At 48.0% G+C, this 22561-nt stretch overlaps 1 protein-coding gene across 2 annotated transcripts in view; it reads left to right on the top strand.

Annotated features, from left to right (window-relative positions):
- PPRC1 (PPARG related coactivator 1) overlaps positions 1–22561 on the top strand; it is a 173927-nt gene that overhangs the window by 40635 nt on the left and 110731 nt on the right. For both annotated transcript variants that reach the window (XM_086922636.1, XM_086922635.1), the window contains exon 2: positions 22346–22495. In XM_086922636.1, the coding sequence (XP_086778762.1) occupies positions 22346–22495 (150 nt within the window). The remainder of the gene's footprint in view (positions 1–22345; positions 22496–22561) is intronic.

Here is a 22561-nt window from a genome sequence, read left to right as displayed (position 1 = left end):
GCCAGGAATAAATCCAGCTTGCTCCGTGGCTAACAGACGATCAGCGAGGAACGCCAGACGGGTGGCCAAGACCATGGCAAACAGTTTAGTATCAACATTCAGCAGCGACCGAGGTCTATATGAGCTGCACTCGTCGTGAGGTTTCCCCGGTTTCAGGATGGTGACAAGGAGTGCCTCCCTCATAGAGTGGGGCATGCTGCCCTCCACACATGTCATCAAAGAGACCCGACAAGTGCAGGGGTAGTTGATCCTTAAAAGCTTTGTAGAAGCCCGCCGTAAGTCCATCCGCTCCCAGAGCACTGCCCGACCTCCTACTGACTAGCGCATCAAGGATTTCATCTTTTTCAATAGGAAGCATGAGGAATTCACTGTGTGTGTTGGCCAATGTGGCCAAGATAGTCGTTAATTTCCTCTTCCAGATCACCGCTCTTGGAGGAGTACAGATCAGAGTAGTATCCTTTGAAGACATCCGCTATGTCCCTCTCGTCTGTAAGCGGCTCTCCAGTGGCAGATTTCACCACCTTAATGTGCTGACGCAGTCTTGCACCCTTCATTAGATTGGCCAGAACTGCACTTGGCCATTCATCTTCACCGTACACGCTGGCAGTGGCATATTTGCCCATGTGTCTGACCTCCATTATCCGCCTCTTCATGATGTTCTGCGAGCAAGGTCTTAATCTCTTCCCCCACTGTTCTGTCTACCAGGTTGTGCTGTCTACGCTCCAGCTCGCCTAGTTGTTTCTCAAGGTCCGCCAGTCTCTGCCGAATGGACTTAAGTATGCCAGAGTGCTTCGACATCGCCACCCCTCGAATATAGACCTTGAAAGCCTCCCAGACCACCTGGAAGCTATCCACCGAGCCAATGCTAGTTTCGAAGAATACATCTATGGCCTCCGCCAACTCTCCCCTAAACACCGGGTCCAAAAGAGAATTGGGCGGAAACCTCCAAGTGAATGGCGGTATGGATTTACCTGGGATGTGTAGTTCCAGCAACACTGGCGATTGATCTCACAGGGTTTCTGGGCAACACTCTGCAGTCTATAATTCGGTCCCCAACCCACAGCATGCATCTCTGATCATATTGTTTGGCCTTGGTAGCAATGGACTTATAGAATTCCGGTGAATCAAAGCTGGGGCCATAGGTGTTGCCAATGGTGAAGTCTATGGCAGGGCCATGGAATCTAGATATTACGAATCTGCCTTCGGCGTCTGCCACCATGGTTTGAATCTGCAATTTGGACTTTGGGTTAACCCAGATCAAAACCCCCTGGAGTTGGAGGTAAACCCCGCTACAGAGATATTACCCTCAAGCCCACTGCATCTGAGCATGTGACTGTGTAGGGAGATGCGTCTCCTGGAGCAGGGCAATGTCTGTTTTGTCGCTGTAGATAACTGAAAACTTTCCTGATCTTGCAGTGGTCATGTAGGCCTCGGACATTCCAAGTGTGATGTCACGCTCTCTATGGTGGAATCAGCCATAACACAATACCGTCGGGCATAAATGGAGCAAACTTGCGTCAGTGTCTGTCGCATTCACAGAGTATAGAGTCAGATAGATGAGATCCCCAAAAGTAACTTAACAATCCCCTCTTAAACAAGTCCAACCCCCCACCTACTGCAGACCAACCCCAATTCGGCCTTGCATGATTAGACCCTCAAGTCCCCCCACCCTACCCCGTTATACAACAAGAGAAGCCCCACTATGGGGCAGAAAGTGCATACAGCGCAGGGGCCGAGGTCGCCAGGCAATCAGTAACCAAGTGATTTCCAAACGAGTCTGAGGTCCGCCTCGGGCACCTCCGCCATAAGGATCAGGAGTGTTCAAAAGTGTCTTTACAGCACTGAATAGCCACCCGGGCTAGAGCACAAGGGGGTACAACCGCCCCCAACTGCGGCGCCCACACCTTCCATGACTGGTAGCAAAGTTTAGCCACCAGCCCCCAAGACCTGGCACAGGTTTATATTTGTATCAGAACAGTCTCACCGTAAGTCTGTTGTGGAGGCAACAAGTCTCCAAACCGCTTCAGATTACCGGTCGCCTGGGCTGGTGCGCAGGTATGTCCAGCCCGATTGCCAGGCTCAAGCTCGAGTCAAAGCACCTTAACTAAATGTGGGGGGGGGGGGGGGGGCGGCAAAGACTACCTCCTCCATTTGTTGGTATCCTGCCTCACTCCTGTTCGTCGAGTTGACTCCCGCCGACCTCTGCTTCCGAGCGGTTACCATTGTCTCTTCGATGGTCCTTGGCCCCCCCTTTCAGGGCCTGCTGAAGTGCTTTTGGGTCCGTGAAAAAATGGGAGTGACCGTGCCGGTTTATCCTAAGCTTTGCAGGGTAGAGCATGGCATATTCCAGTCCAAGTTCCCGGTGCTGCTTTTTATATGGCGCAAAGTGTCTGCGCTCCTCCTGCACCCTAGCAGTGAAGTCCGGATACAGGGAGATGGCAGACCCCTCATACTGCAGGCTTTTCTTATCACGGGCAATGCTTAGGGCAGTGTCTCTGTCCCTATAATTCAAGAGCTTGGCTATGATGGGCTGCGGCGGGGCCCCTGGGCCAGGGCGTGGACCCAGCGAGCCGTGGGCTCTCTACAGTGAACACCAGTGAAAAAACATAGTCTCCCAGCAGAGTGACCAAGAGTTTCTCCACAAATGTTCCCTGTCTGCATCGTTTCCGGCAGGCCCGTGATTCGTATATTGGACCACCGAGAGCGGGCCTCCCAAGTCCTCAGTCTTATCTTGAATGACTTGTAGTAACCGACTTATGGTCCGGCGGTCTTTATCCAGCTCCATTTAGGCCTCCTCCACCTCCGTGATTCAGCGTTCGGACATGTCCAGCCGCTCCACGTGTTTGTCCACGCGCTCCGCCATGCTGTATGTGAGGGCGTTTATTTTAGTGCCAATAGATGTTATACTGTCTTGTATGCCCTACTCCATAGACCGCAACATGGTTTTTATATCAGAGTAGTCTGCGCCTTCAGCGCCATTTGTGGGGGAGATCTGGGCCCCCTCCTGCATGTCGCTCGTCTTGGCACGGCGGTTCTCGAACTGGAGTTTACTTTGGGTCTTGTGTCCTTTCCCCATGGCGGCAATCCTGCTGGAGTGGGACCGCACCTCAATGCTTCCAGGCCGCACAGGTTCCAAAATGGCGGGTGATCTATTAGGAGCCCGATATAGGGGGTCAATTGTAACTCGCTCTCGGCAGCACTCCGTAAACAAATCTGTTGACCTCCAGGTCCGCCCCAGGTGTCGAGGGCCTGGCGTTTGCTTATATCGCCATAGTCGTTCAGCCAGCAGTCGGGCGCCCGAAGTCTGTCGGACCCAGGCAGTCTTTCCAGGCCGCACGTCGAAGCACACCACACAGCGTCTGATTCACTCGAGTCTGCTGTCTGGGGCCTGGTTCACAGCCCGGATCCTCTAGGGTGAAAGTGGCACGGAGTAGCGCCCAGGAGCTCAGTCCAGCCCAAAATGCCTACCAGGGGGCAGTCCGCACCAGCAGTATCAATAATGCTGCCGAAAAATTCGTCAAACAGGATAAATTACGGATTTTACTGGCGGCGGCACGGTGCTCGGAGATTACGCGTCTGCCATCGTTGCCAGCAAGCTCCGTCCCCGGAGGCAGAGATATTGACTGTGGGAGTCCAGGGCGGATAAACGGACGTGGAGGCTGTCGAGAAGAATACCCTCCCACCCCCCTCCATACTGCTACCATGCGGGTAATACCCTCTCGTATACAGCGGCCGCTGGACCTATCATCGTCAGACCCCCGTCCAGACCCAGGCCGGGGAGTTGTAGTATCATCGAATGGCAGTCACCTCACAGAACTCAAGGGGAACATTCATGATGGGCCAGCGTAGGCGCCCCCCCACCCTCAACCGTCCCTCTCAACAAAACAGAGAACCATAGCGTCAGAGGCAGGGCTCGCAAAAGAGCGCCCCCAGATGTTTCAACGGGCCATCAACTGTGGTGTATTGTCTCTAGTCAGCTTCATCCAGCTTAGATGCAGCCGGTTCCTCCACCGCCTGCTGTTTACGCGGCTGCGGCTTACAGATATGTTTGGTGAATTTCCATGCTGACTTTGCATCTGTAAAGAAGTGCGATTGTTCTTCATGTGTTACTTTTAACTTTGCCGGGTCGAGCATGGCATATGGCACCAACGCCTCCCTCAGTATTTTTTCCACTGGCACAAACTCCTGGCGTGCAGATTGCACAGTCTGCGTGTAATGCGGGAAAAAGGGACAGAGTATCCCCCTTGTACACCACCGGCTCCTTTGCCCTTGCCTCTCTCAAAATGGCGTCCCGGTCGGCGTAATTAAGTAACCGTGCAATTATTGGACGCGGCGCTGCTCCTGGCTTGTGTCTGGGCCCCAAGGACCTGTGCCCTCTCCACAATCATGACACTGGACAATGCAGGACCAAAAAGCTTGCGCAGCATTCAGTCAATGAAGGGCTCCATTTTGGTGATCGGAGTAGTCTCCGATAGGCCAATAATTTGAACGTTATTGCGACTAGAGCGCGCCTCTAAATCCTCAGTTTTTGCACTTATCACCTTGAGGATTTTCTCCATTTGGAGTAACTGCGTGCGTGCCTCTGCTTGTGCATCATGCTCATCAGATACCCTGTTCTCAAGCACATCGAGGCGGTGCTCGTGTTTATCTACTTTCTTCCTCACGACGTCCAGGCCAGTCGCAAGAGCATCTATTTTGCTGTCTATAGATTTCATGCCGGCTCTCAGTTCAAGCAGGATCGTCCTGGTGTTGTCTTCAGTATCATCCTGACTGCCCTGTGCACCATGCTGATCCCCCTGCTTGTTAGACCCTTCTGTATTGCGCGTCTGTAGGCCTAATCACACCGGCAAGGCAGCGCAGTGGAGATATTTGCCCTGCAGCGAGAAGAGAGAGACCCAGCTATTCCAGTCGCCTTGTTGTGCCCACTGTCCCGCGGACTCGCCGGTGAAGAGCAGTTACAATTGCTGAGGGTCCGTTCCGCCCTCAACAGGCCATCACCAGGGACCTGCGGGCAGTCAGATCCGCAGGATGAACAATGGCCGCTCCCGACGATGACCCAAGAGCTAGCCGTCCAACTGTGCAACTTATAGTCTCGGGTGTCACGCTACTTCAAATTAGCACGGCTGTGCCTGTCCCGTGTTCAGTGTCCAACACTGTTCAGACCTGCGACCCGCAGGGCCAGTGACGTCGATGCTCACTCCAGGTGTTCCGGGCAGTCCACCGGAGCCCAGCACAGACCCCTGCGCCGACCCCGGACGCCTCAGTGCCCCCTGCCACCCGCTCGGTCGCCCACAGCCGATTAAGGCTCCAGAACTGACCAGGGCGGCCGACAGAGCCCCTCGGCCCCCTAGAGCCACCCAGTGCCCGGCTGAAAGTTGAGGGGAGCCATGGAGGCTGCCACGCAGGTCCGCCGGGCGCCGTCACTCCCAATGGGTGACTCGCCCCGCGCCGCCTGCCCGCTGAGCCCCCAGCGCCAAACCACACACCTACGCTCCACACGTACCTTGCCCACGCCTTATAGCAGCTCCTCCGGACCACAGATCAGGCAGCGCCCTCCAGACAGTCCGCCAGCCCCAGCGATGTCACACCTGCTCCCCGCCAGTCGCTCAAGTGCACACGCAGCAGCAGCTCTACAGGCCTCCCGCAGGCAGCCAGGGTCCACACAGGTCGCCGGTGCTCCTCCACGTCCTACTCCGCTGAACCTCAGTCGTCCGTCCTGCTTCGACCGGGGGGCTGCCCTTAAGGCCCGTCGGGGCTGCACGCCCTCACCCGCAGCTTCTAGGCATGCAAGTAGTTTATGCCAGCAGCCGGGACGCTCTCCTGCCCGCCGCCATTTTCTCCACCGCCCCTCTGATCACACAAGCGCCAATTCGAAGGGGAAAGCGCCACTCAACAGCCCTCCGCGCCGGCTGGAAATGAAGTAGTTTATGCCAGCAGCCGGGACGCTCTCCTGCCCGCCGCCATTTTCTCCACCGCCCCTCTGATCACACCAGCGCCAATTCGAAGGGGAAAGCGCCACTCAACAGCCCTCCGCGCCGGCTGGAAATTTGCCACAGGTCCCTTGAGCTCCTCCGAGGTGTCTAGTGCTTGGTCCCAGCGGGGATCAGGATGGTATTCGTCCAAATCAAGTCAAAACCACTTTATTTGATTAATTAAAATCATAAAAGGTACATATGAAAACACACAATTCATAATATTCAATTAATACAGTTAAAAATTTACTTCTTAAAAATCTCAGCCATGATAAAAAGGGAAAGGAGTAATCATAGTTTCTTATTCCCCCCCTTTAAGCTGTGGTTCAGAGATGAAAGTTTGTAGGGATCCGTTCTTCTTAGTCACTTGCATAATCTTCTAGCCTTTTAGTAAGCTGTACCATGGTATCTAAATCTGCTGTACTAATCCTGAGGAATGTTTTCAGATACATTGAGCAGAAAATGTCCTATTTCTATGTAATTAAAGTCACACATAGTATAATATCTTCTTTCGGGCCTACTATGTATCCAAAGTTTTGAATACCAGTGTTTTAGTACTAAGATTTTTACGTTTGTGCAACTGAGTTCATTGTTAGTGGCTTTTCTCACTTTCCATATCATGTTGTCCTCTTTGTGGCTTTGTGTCAAAGGATTGCACAAAGTTTTGTTGTCATGTGCATAATCTAATGAGTTGTTCTGCAATCCTAATCTTAATTTTACACATGTTCATGTCAACGTATTTTAACAAGATTGGACATAGTCGTGTAAGTTACTCTATCACTGTTGCAGTTTGTAAATGTGTGTGATTCCCAAGGAGTTCAAAATCCAATCGTGTTTTCATCCCTGTGAATTTACATAACCCACAATTTCCTCAAGGGGTAAAATACACAGTTCTGTTTGATTTTGTGTGCATTTATTCTTTGGTCTGGTGTGTTCCAACCTATACCTTGCATTTTTGCTTTCCTTAAAAGCAAATAATTTGTTGGCCAGATCTGTAGACCCTATGTTCAGGATATGCCAATTCTAGTTTTACTTCCTTGCATTGGGTCAAAAAGTCAGATTACATAATCAGACATATAATAATCTGTCAGTGTCTTGATAAAGGGTTCCAACCGGAATGCACGGTTTTCCTATGGGAAGATTTTCCAGCAAGCTTCCTGAATGGAAACTCTTGAAAAGTAGTATGTCTTTGGCAGTAGGTTTCTTCTGTCCTTCAGACGTCATACTAACTCCTTTTGTAAGGATTAAGTTTAAAGCAGATTGGCTTGATTTACTCAATGTACTAGTGAAACTGAAATGTGGATTGCATATGTTTATCCAAGATGCCGAGATCATGACCCCTTCCCGTGTAATCAGGGCCATCAATCTACTTTTCGTAGTATAATACTGGAAGCAAAGGAGGAGGCAGGGGATATCTGTTGGTTATCTAAAACATGCATGTAATGGTTTGCTATCCTTGGAGGAAATGTACTACCTATAGATGTTCCTTTCAGCTGTAGTTTCTCAAACATGATGTAGTTCTTCATGGTCAGTGTTCAGTTTGTAAGGAATTAAATCTAATTTCAGGTATCGCAGATTGCTGTAATATCCTCTCCACTGTTTTAGTGTTTCGTTCTGTGCTATACTTGTATAGAGGGATACTACATACACTCCTTAAAAGGTTAAATAGAATATCTTTCAGGAGACATAACCTTTTCTTTGCCCTTCCAAATTGAAAGCATCTGATTCACTATAGGTCTTAAAAACCAGTTACAGACTTCAGAACGTGGGTTCAATACAAAGTCCAAGCCAGGTGCTGTTGGGTGTCCTAGTGGCAAAACCAACAAGGTAGCAAAGAGCAGCTTAAGACCAGGCAATCGACGATTCATCAATGGTCTTGCCAAAGAAGCAGCAAGCCATGAAAACTTCAACGAACTCTGCGACATAAGGAAACCCTGAAATAACTGCTAAAGACAAAGCTGGGAAGGTATTCATGGGTAATGAAGGCCAACAACACAGATGGGTGACACACTTTGAAGAGCTACTGGATTAACTCGTGCCGCAGTCTCCACCAGACATTCAGCCAGCTGGCAGTGACTTGCCAATCAATGGCAGCAAACCAACAAAGGAAGAAATATGGTGAGCCATCAAACATCTGAGAATTGGGAAGGCAGCAGTAGCTGACAGCATTCCTCTAGAGGCACTAAAGAGACATTGACAGATAAATAGGAATGCTCTATTCCATGTTTGGAAGGATCTGGGAAGAGAAAAAGGCACCATCAGACTGGAAGGAGTGAATGAATGTCTTTTATATAGCGCACAGCTACTCTAAGTGTCTCGGCGCTCAACATAAAACAGGTGAAAAGGGGATGAGCCCTCCAGTGTACCAAGTCCTAAAGCTTAACAAGCATTTGCAATGCAATAGGTCTCGCATTTACGAGTTTGAGCTATTGGCATAGTAAATGAAAATGCCTTTTATTAATGTATTTTTAAAACAGATAAATAAAAGGCACTGTCATTTACGATGCCAATAGCTTAAACTCTCGCAAATGCAGACCCATTGCTAATGCGTTTGGTGCCCGTGCTATAAAAACATTTTTTAAAGCGTTAGGTGAGTGCGTGTCCTGACTGCAACAGCACGGGGGACAAAAGCTATATGGGAAAATAGTGCTAGGAAGCTGTAATTGATGCCTACCTAGTAACACACGTAACAGGGTCTATTGCCATGGGAGGTTATAACATGAGACACAACAGTACTAAGGAAGGACTACTAAGCCTATTGATTAATAAACAGACAGTTAACAGTGGACGACACAAGCCGATGATAAATATGGGCGGAGCCTCAAGTCCCTACCGGAATACAGCATGCTCACAGAGCAGAGGCGGCTGCCAAGGTTCGACCTAGAAATACCTGTATATTGACAGAACCATGATCTGAGCTAAACACTACTTCAGGAACCTACACTCTGGATCATAATCGTAAGAGGTGCAATGTTTACTGGTGTGAGAAAGTCCGTAATGACCCTCCACAAAACCACCCCTTATGGCGGTAGCAGTTGCCAGTTACACTAGCAAGCTGAATTACAATATTACAACCCTAATTTGAAGTTTTTGCAATATTCCAATACTAGTGTTCGAATTGTAAAAAAACCAAAAAATAAACCCCCCCGGAATTCTTTAGGTACAAAGGTAGCACTTTAGACGTTAAATTAACAGTGACCCGCTATTTCGCATATCTTGCAAGAGTCTGCGACTTCCTTCTATCCAGCCCTCGGTGCACTCAACGACGTTAAAGTGACGCCACCACGTGAGTTTTTACTCTCTACGTATCGAAGTCCGCTTTGCACCGAAAAGTAGTTCCCAGTTTAAGCCTAAGTCTCTGTATCCTAAACCCGAAAGGTGACCAGTACACGAGTTAGTGCGAATCTGGGTACCGCATTCAATGGGATGGCAAAAAAGACCGACGCAGAAACACAGTCACATTAATAAAATTGGGGTGATATGTTGGGCTGTGGTATCACTCCGCCAACAGACAGAGACCGATCATGGCGCCTCTGTAGAATGCCAGAACAGAGAGGGAACGAAACATCTTCAATCGGAACATGGTAAGGGAGCATTTGCGGTGGGTTACCCGGCGCTGGAGCGGTCATCTATCCGAGGGCCAGCTGAGGACCCTGAGGTCCCTATACTTGCCTGAGCGGAAAGCGTCATACAAACAAGATGGCTGTGTTGCAGGCAGTGCGGGGGGCAGCCGCGGCGAGGGCCTAGACGGAATCAGCGCACTGCCCACCTTCATTCAGGAAGGTGCGGGAAGTGGGAACTTGGTTGAATAAAATCAGTTTGGGCTGATTTCTCGAAATATGAGGATTCCGGATAGGTCGGGTTGGTAGTACGTTCCCCGCTTATTCCCGATAGGTGGGTTGGCAGTACGTTCCCTACCCGACCCGAACTCAACAGTGTGACTTGGTAGAAAAGTAATAGTCGTCAGACATGGCGGCCCAGAAACCTGAAGCAACGGAGGCGCAACTAACCACTTTGTAGCCGTGTAGGTTGTGTCTAAGAATGTCCCGAAGGTCTTCTTGTCTTCCAGTACCTGGAGGGTCAGGAGGTGCACCGCTAGTGGGATAGTAGTGAGAAGGAAGTGGGGTCTGTTGTCGGTCGATTCTGCTAACCGGGAACCTTCTTGTTCCTCCAAATCAACGAGCGTGCCGCCGCGCTGCCCGCGGCGACCCGGAAGCTCTTGGCCGGCCGGCCAATCCGCTCGCGGCCGACCGGAAGTCCCGCCTCCCGAGGTCCGCGAGCTGCCGGCGCATGGAGCGCCCTGCCGTCCGGTGTAGCCCGGGTCCCCAGGAGGGGGTCGGGGAGAAGGAGTGTGGCGCCTGTTGCGGGGCTCCTCTGACCAAAGGGAGCCCCGATTTAGATGAGGAGACGCGCCGTGAGGAGCCCCGCCGGAAGAGCGCAGTTGGTGAGTGGGGCCCAGGGCTGATGTGAAGTGCGTGCGTGCCTGTGTGTATGCCTGGGGGGGCGTGGGGGGGGGGGGTGTGCGCGCGCGCGCATGTGTGCGTGTGTGCGCGAGGGAACGTGTGTGCGCATGCGTGACTGTGCGATTGAGAGAGAATGCGAGGTAGGGGATAGTGTGCCTGTATGTGTGCCTGTATGGGTGCCGTATGCCTGCGTGTGCATGCGCGCGCCTGTGTGTGTGTGTGTGCGTGCATGCAGAGGGGTGGGGGCTGCCTGTGTCTGTGTGTGAGCAAGGGCTTTGCACCGCGCATGCGCAGCTACCAGACGCTCGCTCCCGAGGTGAAATCTGACCTCGTCAAAGCGCGCGTCTGGTAGCTGTCCACATTCCTAAATACGGGCCACAATAGGTCTGAAGCAGACACCTTCAATGCTCACGCATTGAGGGTAGGTCTGCTTGACCTAAAAAGATGCTTTTTAAGGGCCTTTTTTGAAGGATGCTTCCTCTGTTCTTAATCTCGCATGATCAGGCAGCTGGTTCCACATACATGCTGCTCTGACCACGGAAACTGGAATTGTTAACAGGCCAGCGCTATTAGATCGCAGCAGTCTTCCTGGTCTGTACTTTTTGATCCTCTCATTTATGTAAGCAGGAGCTCAGTTCTAGAGGCCAAGCTCCAGTCCACCCTAAAGAAGGGGTTAACCCAAAGAGAAGAATCTCTTTTGTATGGGTTCCGTTGTAATTTATCAGACTGGAGCCAGTTTAACAGTGACTTCCTACTGAGAGCAAGAGATTATTTGACGCTCACTAAATCCTCTATACAAGAGCGCAGGAGCTGCGTATCATCCGCATACTATCCTGATGCCAAAAAGTTAGACCAGTCAGGCCCGTGGACTCCTATGCACATTGAAACGGTTGGGGCTCAGGAGAGTTGTGTGGGACACCCCATTTCAAAGAATTGGCTCTTGGAGAGGAGGGGTTCAGCCAGACAACCTGTTTTGAATCTAAAAAGGAGCTCAGCCAGCCAAGGGCTGGCCTCAACAACCATACTGATTTATTGAACCATTTGGCAATTTCAAAAAAGCTCATATGATTATTGCGTTTGGTTGATGAGGAGGATTACGGAGTATATTTTGGTGGCAGGGAATCTGTGATGCAAGATTTGTGTTTAATTCATTAAGAGGTTGTTAGAATCTCAGTTAAACATTACCTTTAATGTGCCTGCATCAGGTGGTGTTATTTTTTTCATCTTTGTAATGGCAGTAATCTGTAAAATTCACTCCAAGAGCTTTAAATTGCTGAAGTCTCATTTACATTTTTGGACTCTTCCTTCTCTGTAGAGAAATAAGTAGCAATTGGTTGACTTTGAAGTAATACTGAGTTAAAGGAAAATAAAACCTGATCACTAGATATAGTTGTGATTAGTCTGTCATCTTTTACGTTTCTGCTACTTATGTTTGGAAACCAATAGGGTTGAAAACATTGTCCCATGATTTCATTGGTTTCAGTTACTCATCTGTGGGGTTTTTCAGATTCTGGGTCTTAATAGTTCCACAAATGTAATTTATTTTGCTGTGTTTAATTCACAGCAAAGCACATTTATTACACAAGCATAGGTGCAAAGTTAGAGATCCTAGTAGAATATTATCAGTGCTTATCACAGGTTTCTAAAGTGGAATAATATGTGTGGTAACGTTTTTTTCAAGTAACAAACATAATGTATGTGAAGCCACATACTGTATACTTTTATCTGGAATGTGCCCCTTCATTAGACTGCTAATATGTTGGATGCAATTCTGACCTGTTATTTACCTTTACTTTGCCTATGTATTGTAATTTTGGAAAATATTGTTTTATCGGGAAATAAAGTGAGTTGTACCAAATTATTGAACAATGTGATGAGGCATTTGGGCGGAAGGGTAATATACATTTCTTTCACGAAATCACTTGCTCATTCCTGAAATTTGGCTTAAGTTGAACCCCTGACTCCTGGTCGTTACGGGCGCTGCTGTCAGTCATGAGAATTTGACACAAAAACTGAAATCCTTACTTTTCACCTAAAATGGGGTAAGAGCTCATCCACTCTCTCCTAAAGATCTACGCATTCAACATAGACAGGCTGCTGGAGAATTGTTCCCGAAATTGGTGGATCATTAATTTAGAGGGAATTCAAATACATGTGTTTTTCGAAGGAGAAAATTCCCAGCAGATCATGTCACCATGTTGTGTCCAGTATTGATAGGGTAAATGTTCGAAAATATATGGGATTTTATTTTAACTCAATATGGTTGTATCACCTTGATTTTGTAAACATGCGCTTTTGGTGTACTGGCTGTATTAAGATGTGATAATCTCATGTCCTGCACATACAAACCTCTCAAAGGCATTTCAGAGCAAATTTTAAGAAATAGATGGATTGGCTCTGTTTTGTAGAGAACTTCTGGAAAACTTACTTCCCTCTCCTCCATGGCTCCGGCTTTTCTAATGGCTCTTGGTATCATTGCTTGGAATCAGCTAGAAGTCGTAACTCGTGGTTTCCATTACTCTTAAATGTGTCATCTGATAGATTTGCACTCTGTTAGAAGCTTCACAAATTGGAGGCAATTTCTTTTCTCTGAACTCTGTAAAAAGGGTTGGGACATATTCTGACTTACTGTTTGGCACAGCATCCCATCTAGAAATATTGTTATAATAAAAAAAAAATATGCAAGCCTGTCAAGGAGCGGAGTAGAATGTATGTTTTCATGATATCTAGAAAATAAAATGTCAATCGCTTTATCCCTAGACTCTTTGAGAAATTATAAAGTGTTTCTCTCGATAAATCATTAAAGAAAATTGTGCTTTGCAGTCCAGGCTTGGGCGTCATCCTGCCCGGGTAGCTAGCCCCTGACCAGAGGCAAAAAAAAAATGTTTGAAGGTAAAATAGGATTTTGTCCATTTGGTGGTAGTTCTTTATTATCCATCTTAATTTTTTGTGTTCCTTAGTCTTCAAGTACAGTGCAACAATCAGATTATTCACTAAAGTGTTATGTAAAATGAGTACTTCAAACTGCATAAGTACATCTCATGTTTATGAATGTAAAGCACTTTATATTTTCAAGTGTTAGCTTTTTAAGTGCGGTGGTTTTAAAGATGTAGGTCTTAAACGGTTATTTCAAACATTTGCTTTTTAGTGCGAACTTGAAGACTTTACTGAATTCTTACTTTTTATAGTTTGGTAGTAATATGCAATTTTTTTTTAAAGAGCACTGCTTTAGTGTGATCTACTCTGATTTTGTTCTTGGCAGTCCTATGATTTTGAAAGGTAAAGATGTGCAATAGTTTACATGTTGATCACTTCGTGTCATGCACTTGCTGTAGTTTCATTTTTGTTAACCAGCATCCCACAAATAACCAGTTGCTACTTTGTGGGTTTTTACAGGGTCTAAAAATTACTGTGATTTAATACCTCATCAGTTGCTATGCTTAGTGGCTTGCTTTTTTGTAGAGCATCATTGCCTCCACGCAAGCCTTCCTCTCCACATGCTAAACTAAGTGAGCTTCAGATCCACACCAGAACCCTCCAAAGCAAAAATTGGCCTCTCATCCCTACCCAACATGGAAAACCCATATCACCTCTGAGGAAGGTCGCCCACAGCATGTTTTTTTTGGTTCTGCACTGACTCCGCAAGTGTGCTGTCAGGTGAGTGTGGTACTGCTTTAGCAAGAACGTGGGTTGCTGGGTGGAGGCCCTGCTATAGCGGGTCTGTCAACATGGGGATCCTCCCCCTTCCTTCCCCAGTTTCCTCCTCTTGGGGCGGTTAGGCTCTGCTATAGCAAGCCAGTAAAAGAGGGCAGCCGCGGGGGGGACTGGGGCTCTGCCTGTCGGCCCGTCTTGACCCCCTGCAGCCGTGGTGGCATCCTGGCTATTTCCGGGTGTGCCTTGCCCAAGGACCCCCCCATTTGTTCATTTTCCTGCTTGCGGGTTCTCCCGGTGAGGGGTAGATTCCTGGGAAGGCTTCTGGCACGTCGCGCACAGTAGATCGTTCTCCCACCGGACATCCAGATTCGCTTTCCCACATTTTTGATTGGGGTGGCTGTGGAGACTTCGCGGGTGGTTCGCTGCGGCGTGCACGCTATGCGCACCATGCTCGGGCTGCATACAGTCTTGTGCTGGTTGCTGCGAAGCACCGCATGGTGTATTTGAGCTACTTCGCGCATGCGCTTACCTTAGACTGGGGTCTGGGACGATGGCCGTTACCGGCACCTTCTCCTCACTTGGCTTCCCCTCATTCTGGCCGTGCTTGTGATGGGTGCGGCACGGGCGAACGGCGACGCTCCACAGTTCTCCCTCAGGTCATGCACGGCAGAGCAGCCTGGGTTTGACTACGTGGGGTGCTATCCAACATTTGTGGCCGGCCTCCTGCAGGGCGGGTCTGGGTGTGTTTGGCCTTCCTGCGCAGCTGGTTGCTTAGCAACCTGGTGCTGTGAGGCGATGGAGGTTCCCTGGACATTTTTTACAGGGTTTTTCGCCAATTTTTTGTCACATGCTGTGACTGGGGCATTCTGGAACTGTTTGCTATCCCCCTGAGAGGCTATTCCTGTGTGTGGTGTTTCCAGCTGTCTTCATGGAGTAGGGGACGGATCCTTCAGTGGTGGCTGGGTCTAGCTCACAGCTACCTGCCGAGGCCCCATCTTTACAGTCCATCGAGGCTATGATCCAGGCTGCGGTGCCTACGGCATTTGCGCGCAATCGGGGGCAGGTATCATCCCCCCCCCCTCTAACTTCCAGGCCTGGACCCCTGATGTCGATAGGGAGGATGCAGATCTCCTGGGTCGGTATGTCCTACATCACTTTAAGGATAACATGGCGTTTCCTGCTCCCACGGTTGATGACCTTTCGGAGGATTTCTTCTTGCAGTACCAGCGCAAGGAGTCCGAGCCCCTTCCTCTGCATTCTTCCATTACGAAGGTTATTGAAAATGAGTAGCAGGAAATTGCTAAACAGGCGTTTGCTCGGTATCTGGACGGACGCTACGCCATCCCGGACTTCTCGAAGGAGTTCACTCCCTCCGTGAAGGTGGACCCTCTCATGACTGGTCTGGCCACTCAGGGCTCCATAATCGCCGAAGATGCTTCTCCTTCAGACCCGGTTGACAAACGGTTTGAGGCCGCGGCGGCTAACTTTTCCAACCATGCTTCAACATATTTATAATACACGGTCCTGCCTTTATTAAAGGACTTCCATTCTTTGGCGGAGTTGCTGGACCACGGGGCTAATGTGGTGCCTACCTTGGCGTTGATAAAGCACCAGGCTCGTCTTCTATCGGATATCCCTTTTGATACCTTGGGGGTAGCGGCTGGTGCTGCTGCTATTCAAACACTTCGCCACTGGAAGGCTAATGCTGCCCAGAAGGCGATCCTGATGAAGATCCCTTTTTTGGGGTGGAAACTGTTTGGTGCGTCTGAGGACATGGTTAAGAAATCCACGGAAGCAGGAAGCTTTTTTTCGTCCATCCGCTCATTCAGGGACCATTTTTTTATCCCAAGAAGGCGTTCTCTTCCACGTCTGCTGCTAGGGGGCAGTGTGCCCTTTCGAGGAAGGGTTTGCGGCCGGGTCACCCCGTTCTTCAACAAATCTAGGGGATGGTGGTGTTGCCTCTGGAACAGCGGAAAACCTTGTGGCGGGATCTGGTTTCTCTTCTGGGTTTGGATTCTGCCCTGGTCCATCAATGGTTGAGGGTTCAGGAGTTGCCTGTCTGCTACCATGAATGGGCTCGCCTCCACTTGTACCACTTGTGGAATAATCTCCTGGCCCACTGGGATCCCTGCTCCGGGTACTACGATGTTCCAGTGGTGGTGTTCCCGCAGATTCGTGCCGACCTGGGCTAGTGGTTAGTGAAGGCCCAAATCACCAGGGGTTTCTCCTTTCTGGTCTCCCCTTCCCAGGTGGTCACAACCAATGCCAGTCACCTCTGCTAGGGGGTGGGAGGATAGGTGGGGGGGGGCGCTTGGGTTCCTGGTCTGTTCAGGGCCTGTCGGATCAGCTTCAGACGAGGTGCTCCTCCAACTTTTGGGAACTGAAGGCAGTACTCATGGTGTGCCGGGAGTTTGCCCCTTCTCTCCAGTGTCCGCATGTGTTGGTCCGGACGGACAATCTGGTGGTACGGGGGTACATAAATCGGGGGGAGGGGTGCTGGGTTCGCTCCCTTTGGCTGCTGACCTATGAGCTGATGTCCTGGGCGGAGCCTTCGGTCTTGTTCCCTGGGTGTTGTATCTCCCGGTAAGGGAGAATGTTGCGGTGGCTCGCCGGAGCCTGGTGTTTTCTCCTGTCTGCCCTCTCCCTGAGGTTCTCGGTGTTCAGGCTTCTAGTGGCTCGGTTTGGCCGTCCGCAGAAAAGTTCAACGCTCTCCTGCCCTGTTTCTGCACTCTCCATCCTTCCCCAGGAGCTTGGCGGGGTTGATGCGTTTTCGTTCCCTTGGCCAGCTGGCCTCCTGTATTCCTTTTCCTCCGTTTCCCTTGATCCCGCGAGTCCTGTGCAAGATCTGCCTGGAGAAGGTGTTTGTCCTGTTGGTGGTTCACGTTTGGGTACACTGTCCTTGGTTTCCTCTCCTTAGCCAGCGGGCTTTGAAGTGGGGATGTTGCGCTGGCTCCGTCTGCAGGCCTGGCTCTTGAGAGGGTGACCTTTCTGGCTAATGGTTGTTCTGTGGGGGTGGTGGACTTGCTGCAGGGTTCCTGAAGGTCTTCTACTCTGCTGTCTTATTCCCGCCATTGGTCTTCCTTCGCTCGTTGGTGTGGGCTGAATGAGTGGACCCAGTCTTGGCGGATCCCTTGCGGGTCTTTGATTTACTCGCTGAGGGGTTTTCCTTGGGTCTGGCTTCTTCCACTCTACGGGCTCAATGGCCGGCCTTGTGGGCTTTCCGCAGTCTGGGTCTGGACGTCCTTGATCCTCTGGTGGCTCGCTTGCTGCGGAGTTGTTTTTTTGCAGCGGCCTCTGGCTATTTGCCTGGCTCCGTCCTGGGATATGCCCTTGGTTTTGTTGGCCCTCCAGGGGGTCCGCTTTGAGCCACTGGGCTCTGTGGATTTGAAGTTTCTCACATTCCAGGTGGTGGACTATGTGGCTATTGTTTCGGCTGGTAGGATGGGCGAACTGGGTTCCTTCCTTCGGTCTCTTCTTTTCTTGTGTGTTTTCCCGGATTGTCTGGTGTTGCACCCTCACCCTCACCTTCTGTCCAAGGTTCCTTCGGTTGTTAACCCCTCCCGTGAGGTGGTTTTACCATCTTTTCCTCTGGGGGTTAACTCTGGGTCTGATGCCTCGCTGTCCCTGCTAGATGTTCGGCGGGCGGTCATGGTGTCTGAATGGCACAGCCTCCGCCTTCTATTCTGACAATCTGTTTGTGACGTTTGGCCTTGTCCGGTCACAAGCCTTCCATCTCTACGTTGAGTCCATGGATTAAGCAAGCTATCTTGCTGGTCTATGGGTCCCAGGGGTCTGGGCTCCTGGCTGGGGTTCAAGGTCATTTGTTCCATGGCCTCGGTGTCTCAGGCCTCGTTTAAGGGGTTTCTACGCAAAAAATTTGCATGGCTTTGCCCTGGGATCCCCGCACATGTTCATGGAGCACTACCAGGTGTTTTTGGGTTGTTCTCCTTCTGGAGACTTTACGGAGGTGGTTCTTGGTGCTGGGTCCTCCGTCCCTTGATTATGGCTTTTCTGTGTTGGACCTGTGTGGTTTGTTCTGTGTATTTTTATACTCTGGATTAACTCCTGTTTTGGTGTCTTGTACTCCTTGTTATTAGTTTCTTGTTTACTAAGAAGCCTCTTGGGTTGGGTGTGTGTTCACTTTGTTTAGAATGTGGCGAGGAAGACTTACAAGGAGGGAATGCCCTGGTTACTTAACAGTAATCTTCTTACTCAAAGTATTGTTATACTCGCCACAGCAGTTCCCATCCCTCCCTCCCTTGAGTGCTATCCGCTTCATATTTGGGGCTTAGTAGTTCTTCAGGCTGGGGGTTGGGCTGACCCTCCCCTTATAGAGGTATGGGGAGATATGGGTCAGCCACGTTGGGAGGGGATGGGAGGCTAACTTATGCTTTGGAGGGTTCTAGTGTGTAGCTGAAGCTCACTTCGTATAGCATGTGGCGAGGAAGGTTACCGGTAAGTAACCAGGGCATCTTCTAGGTAGATGGTTGTAGTATTCCCTCTCTCTCTCTCTGTCCCTTTAAGAATTGTTATGTGCTGTTCTGGTTCTACATTCTATATGTGGGAGTTGGGAAGTGTAAGCCTATCTCTTGAAGACTGGATGTTCAAGCTGTTCTTCCTTATTATATCTTCTATCCACAACTACATCTGCTTCCTGAATTACTACACAATTTCGGCGACGTTTGGCGACTAATTTCAGTGTGTAGTGTAGTATGGTCCTGGCCGTTTGAATGTACATGCCGATTGCATGTCCAGATTGCCTTAAGATTTGCGAGTTTCCTGTGTCCATAGTGATTGTGATGTTCTGTTTTCAATTGGGGATGCCAATAGTGAAGGTAGTAACAAGTCTTCTGGTACCATTTCAGATATCAAATGGAGAAATGCTATGTACAAGGATTCTGGTTTGTCTAATGTAGTCTCTTATTTACAACATGGGTGGCCTGAAGAACGCAAATTGTCTGGTGAGGTCTTTTTATAAGATAAAGAGCAGGGTTTTGTAACTAGAGGAGATAAAATAGTTCCTCCTTGTGATTTAAGGAAGAAAATTATCTCAATGGCTCATGAAGGTCATATGGGTATGTCCTGTACCAAAAGGCGTATTCGTGAATTCTACTGGTGGCCAGGCATTGATAATGATTGATAAATGGGTCAGTTCTTGTTTGCCTTGTTCTTTGAGCGATAAATCTGTGAAACCTTTAGCAATTGGTGTTTCACCTATCGAATTTGTTACATCCCCTTGGAAAAAATTGGGAGTGGATATTATCGGTCCCCTTGATTTGTTTTCTAACAAGGATGTTTTTATTTTGGTTTTGATCGATTACTTTTCTAAATGGCCAGAGTTAAAGGTTGTGGACAAAATAGGTTCAACACAGGTTGTGGGATCTTTGGATGAAATATTTTGTAGAGAGGGCATTCCAGCTGAATTGGTTTCGGATAATGGTCCACAATTTATTAGAAGAGAGTTCACTTCTTTTCTTGAAAGATGTGGTATTGTTCACAACAGAGTCTCAAATTATAATCCACAGGCTAATGGTCAGACGGAACGCTTTAACAGGGTAATTAAAGAGTCCATTCAGCTTGCTGTTAAAAGCAATCTGAATTGGAGGGAAGCGTTGCGTGCTTCTCTTTTATCTTATTGTGTTTCCCCCAACTGTTACGGGTTTATCTCCTTTTGAGATGTTGAGAGGTAGGAAACCAGGTTCCAAATTGTTACCATGGTGGATGAAAGATAGAATTCCTTGTGAGCATTCATTTGATCCTGTTGTAGTCTGGGAAAAGATGCTAGCTTACCAGGCAACGATGAAGAGAAATTGTTTTGGTTCAGTTATTCGCAGTCCCAAAGTTAGCGTAGGTGATTTTGTACAAGTGAAGTTTGGTAGAAGTTTTGGCAATAAGTGGAACAAATGATCGGAGCCGTGCAAGGTCACTAAAGTTTTTACCAAGGCTGTAAGAGTTGAGGGTGGTAAGGTCTGGAATTTCAGAAGGATCTCTTTGTGTAAGGATTTGGATTCTAAAACTGTTTCGCAATCTACCTCTAGTGCTGATGTTGATGTAACTTTTTCAGCTATGTTGGATACTTTGAAGACTGTGGATGTTCAAGCTGCTATCCACAACTACATCTGCTTCCTGAATTACTACAATGGTCTTGCCTCATTTACCTCCCAACAATACAAGTACTTTCCCACTTAGGTTTTTGTCTCTCTCCCTTGCTCCCTAATAGTTTTAGTAAATTATAGTATTTATAGAGAATTCAACCTTCTTGCAGCAAATAGTTAGTTCCTGGTCCCCGTCACATTGTTACTGTGAACTTTAGTAGGTGTATGGAAGCTGTGGATCCTGCAATACTGACGCCTTAAAATTTAACTCAACAGAACCCCCTCCCCCAATACAGATGAATCTTCGATGTGTTAAACCTCAAATTCATGGGCAGTGTTCCCGAAGTAATGCACCCTCATCAAAAAAGTCAGAAATAGTTTAAGTAAAAGACTCCACTCAATAACTGAGTTCTTGATCAGAAAAGTTTTAACGATGTATTACAAAAATTCCAAAGTGCAGTGCACGTAATTGCCACGAAGGCACTCAAGAATGTGAGCACTACAGAGAAATGCTGAATCTAAAGTGGGCAGCAAAATGCACAGCATCGCTAGTAGGTCAGAATAGTCTTTCTCATCCCCAAATTACATTTTATACATTATTTTACCGCTTAGGAAATTAACATAATTGCAGAATCATTGTGGTATGATCAAAAATGTTATATTGATAGCACTACAGGTCACAGTCTTGTAAGACTTCAAATTGCCTTCGTACATCCACTACATGGATAGTTATTTTGCCCTTTCTATTTTAATGTTATGTGGGGATGGTAGAACAAACTATATGCTTAAACAGCGTTTTATATAAATGAATAGGGTACAGCGATCTAGCAAAAAGATCTTGAGAAATAGTTAATTCTATGACTGGGCTGGGGAAAGGTAATCGAACACAGCATAAACAATGACCATGGAAATAGAATTATTCTTGACTTTTCTGCAGAAATGACAGGCAGCAAGATGTTCCGGAGGGAGAGCAAGTGTTACCTCCATTTTGGAAAATATACTTGCACGGCCCTAATTGAGGCATAGTTGCCGAGTCATGAACACGAATTTCAACTCCTCATAGGACATTTGTTTCAAAGACAATAGCACTAGATCAGTGTATTAATGTGTAATTAAGTGTAAAACTGTATTATGCACATTGTTGAAGGTGCACAACAATCAGTGCATTATCAATTTTATTTTGATCCTGTGCTGCGCCTACTGCACCCATTCAGTAGATTTAGAGGCATATGCTGCATCACTTTACTCTGATCTCTTCTGAGAGTTCTGCCAGAGTGCTCCTGTTACTTCTTTACACTCCTGTAAGTCAGACAGTTGACATTGATCACCTGTCTATTTAAAAAGTTTTTATTTATTTTCTTTCAAACAATACACAATGTTGAACATGATCACCAGAGCCTTGATTGAGCCTTTTTATATATAAACTCAACAGTAGCGTCCCACAAGTTCTCATTGCAAGTGTCTTGCATTGGTAGAGTAACTTAATTGTGGTGGATGCTTCCTGACATAAGTGAACCTGTAGAGCCGAGTTACTAGTGCCAGAACGTCGGAGAGGCTGAAAATGATCAATTGAGGAAAGGAGCTTGCATGAGGCGTAGTTGGTGGATTTCACTGACCATTTGCAAAAACAGCCACGTATTTAGTTTTGCAGAACTTCAGGTGATCAGGGAGGTTTGACCTGCAAGATCCGAGGGCTAAATGCGAGTATTGTATCCGATGGGAAGTTGGGGGACTTTGTGCTAGATACTTTGCTTGGTTGCCTTACCCCAGTAAATTGTTCTGAAGTCTTGAATTATTGAATGGTGCATGAAAGATGTTTAAGTGAGACTGCGGATTTTCACATGGTGACTAAGATATACAAAGCTATTGATTGCATGACTTGCCATTTCTCCACTTCACTGCTGCTCCCTAAATGTAAAACAAAAAAACTAACAAGATTCCTTCATTTGAAAGCATTGCAGCTTCGGTTGAACACACGTCAGATGCAGCATTTTTAAATACCTTTGCGTGTTCTCATTTTTATGTGGATATTTGAACATTATATGGAAAAATAGCTACATATCGGTCTATCCATCATATAAAAAAACACTATCTTTAATTCAGTGTTTTATTTACTAACCTTTGCTGATTTATTTGTTTATTTATTTTTTCTCTTTTCTAGTGCCACGCCTTGGAGGAAGATGGTAACTACAGTGGGATATCTGACCTTGGCCTGTCATCGTTTGACACAAGTGAACTCTTGGGTACTTTCCGTGGTTACCTTGACCCCACCATCATTTCTATCATCGAGGGTGCAGGCAGCCAGTGCGAGGTATGCTGTTTGCAGTTGTATGCTCGTTTAGGTTGGCGGGGGGGGGGGCACGAACAACTTAAGTGA

The sequence above is a fragment of the Lissotriton vulgaris genome, chromosome 5 (assembly GCF_964263255.1).
Source record: "Lissotriton vulgaris chromosome 5, aLisVul1.2, whole genome shotgun sequence".
NCBI lineage: Eukaryota > Metazoa > Chordata > Amphibia > Caudata > Salamandridae > Lissotriton > Lissotriton vulgaris.
The sequence above is the reverse complement of the archived record's forward strand: the minus strand, read 5'-3'. Positions and strand labels throughout refer to the sequence as shown.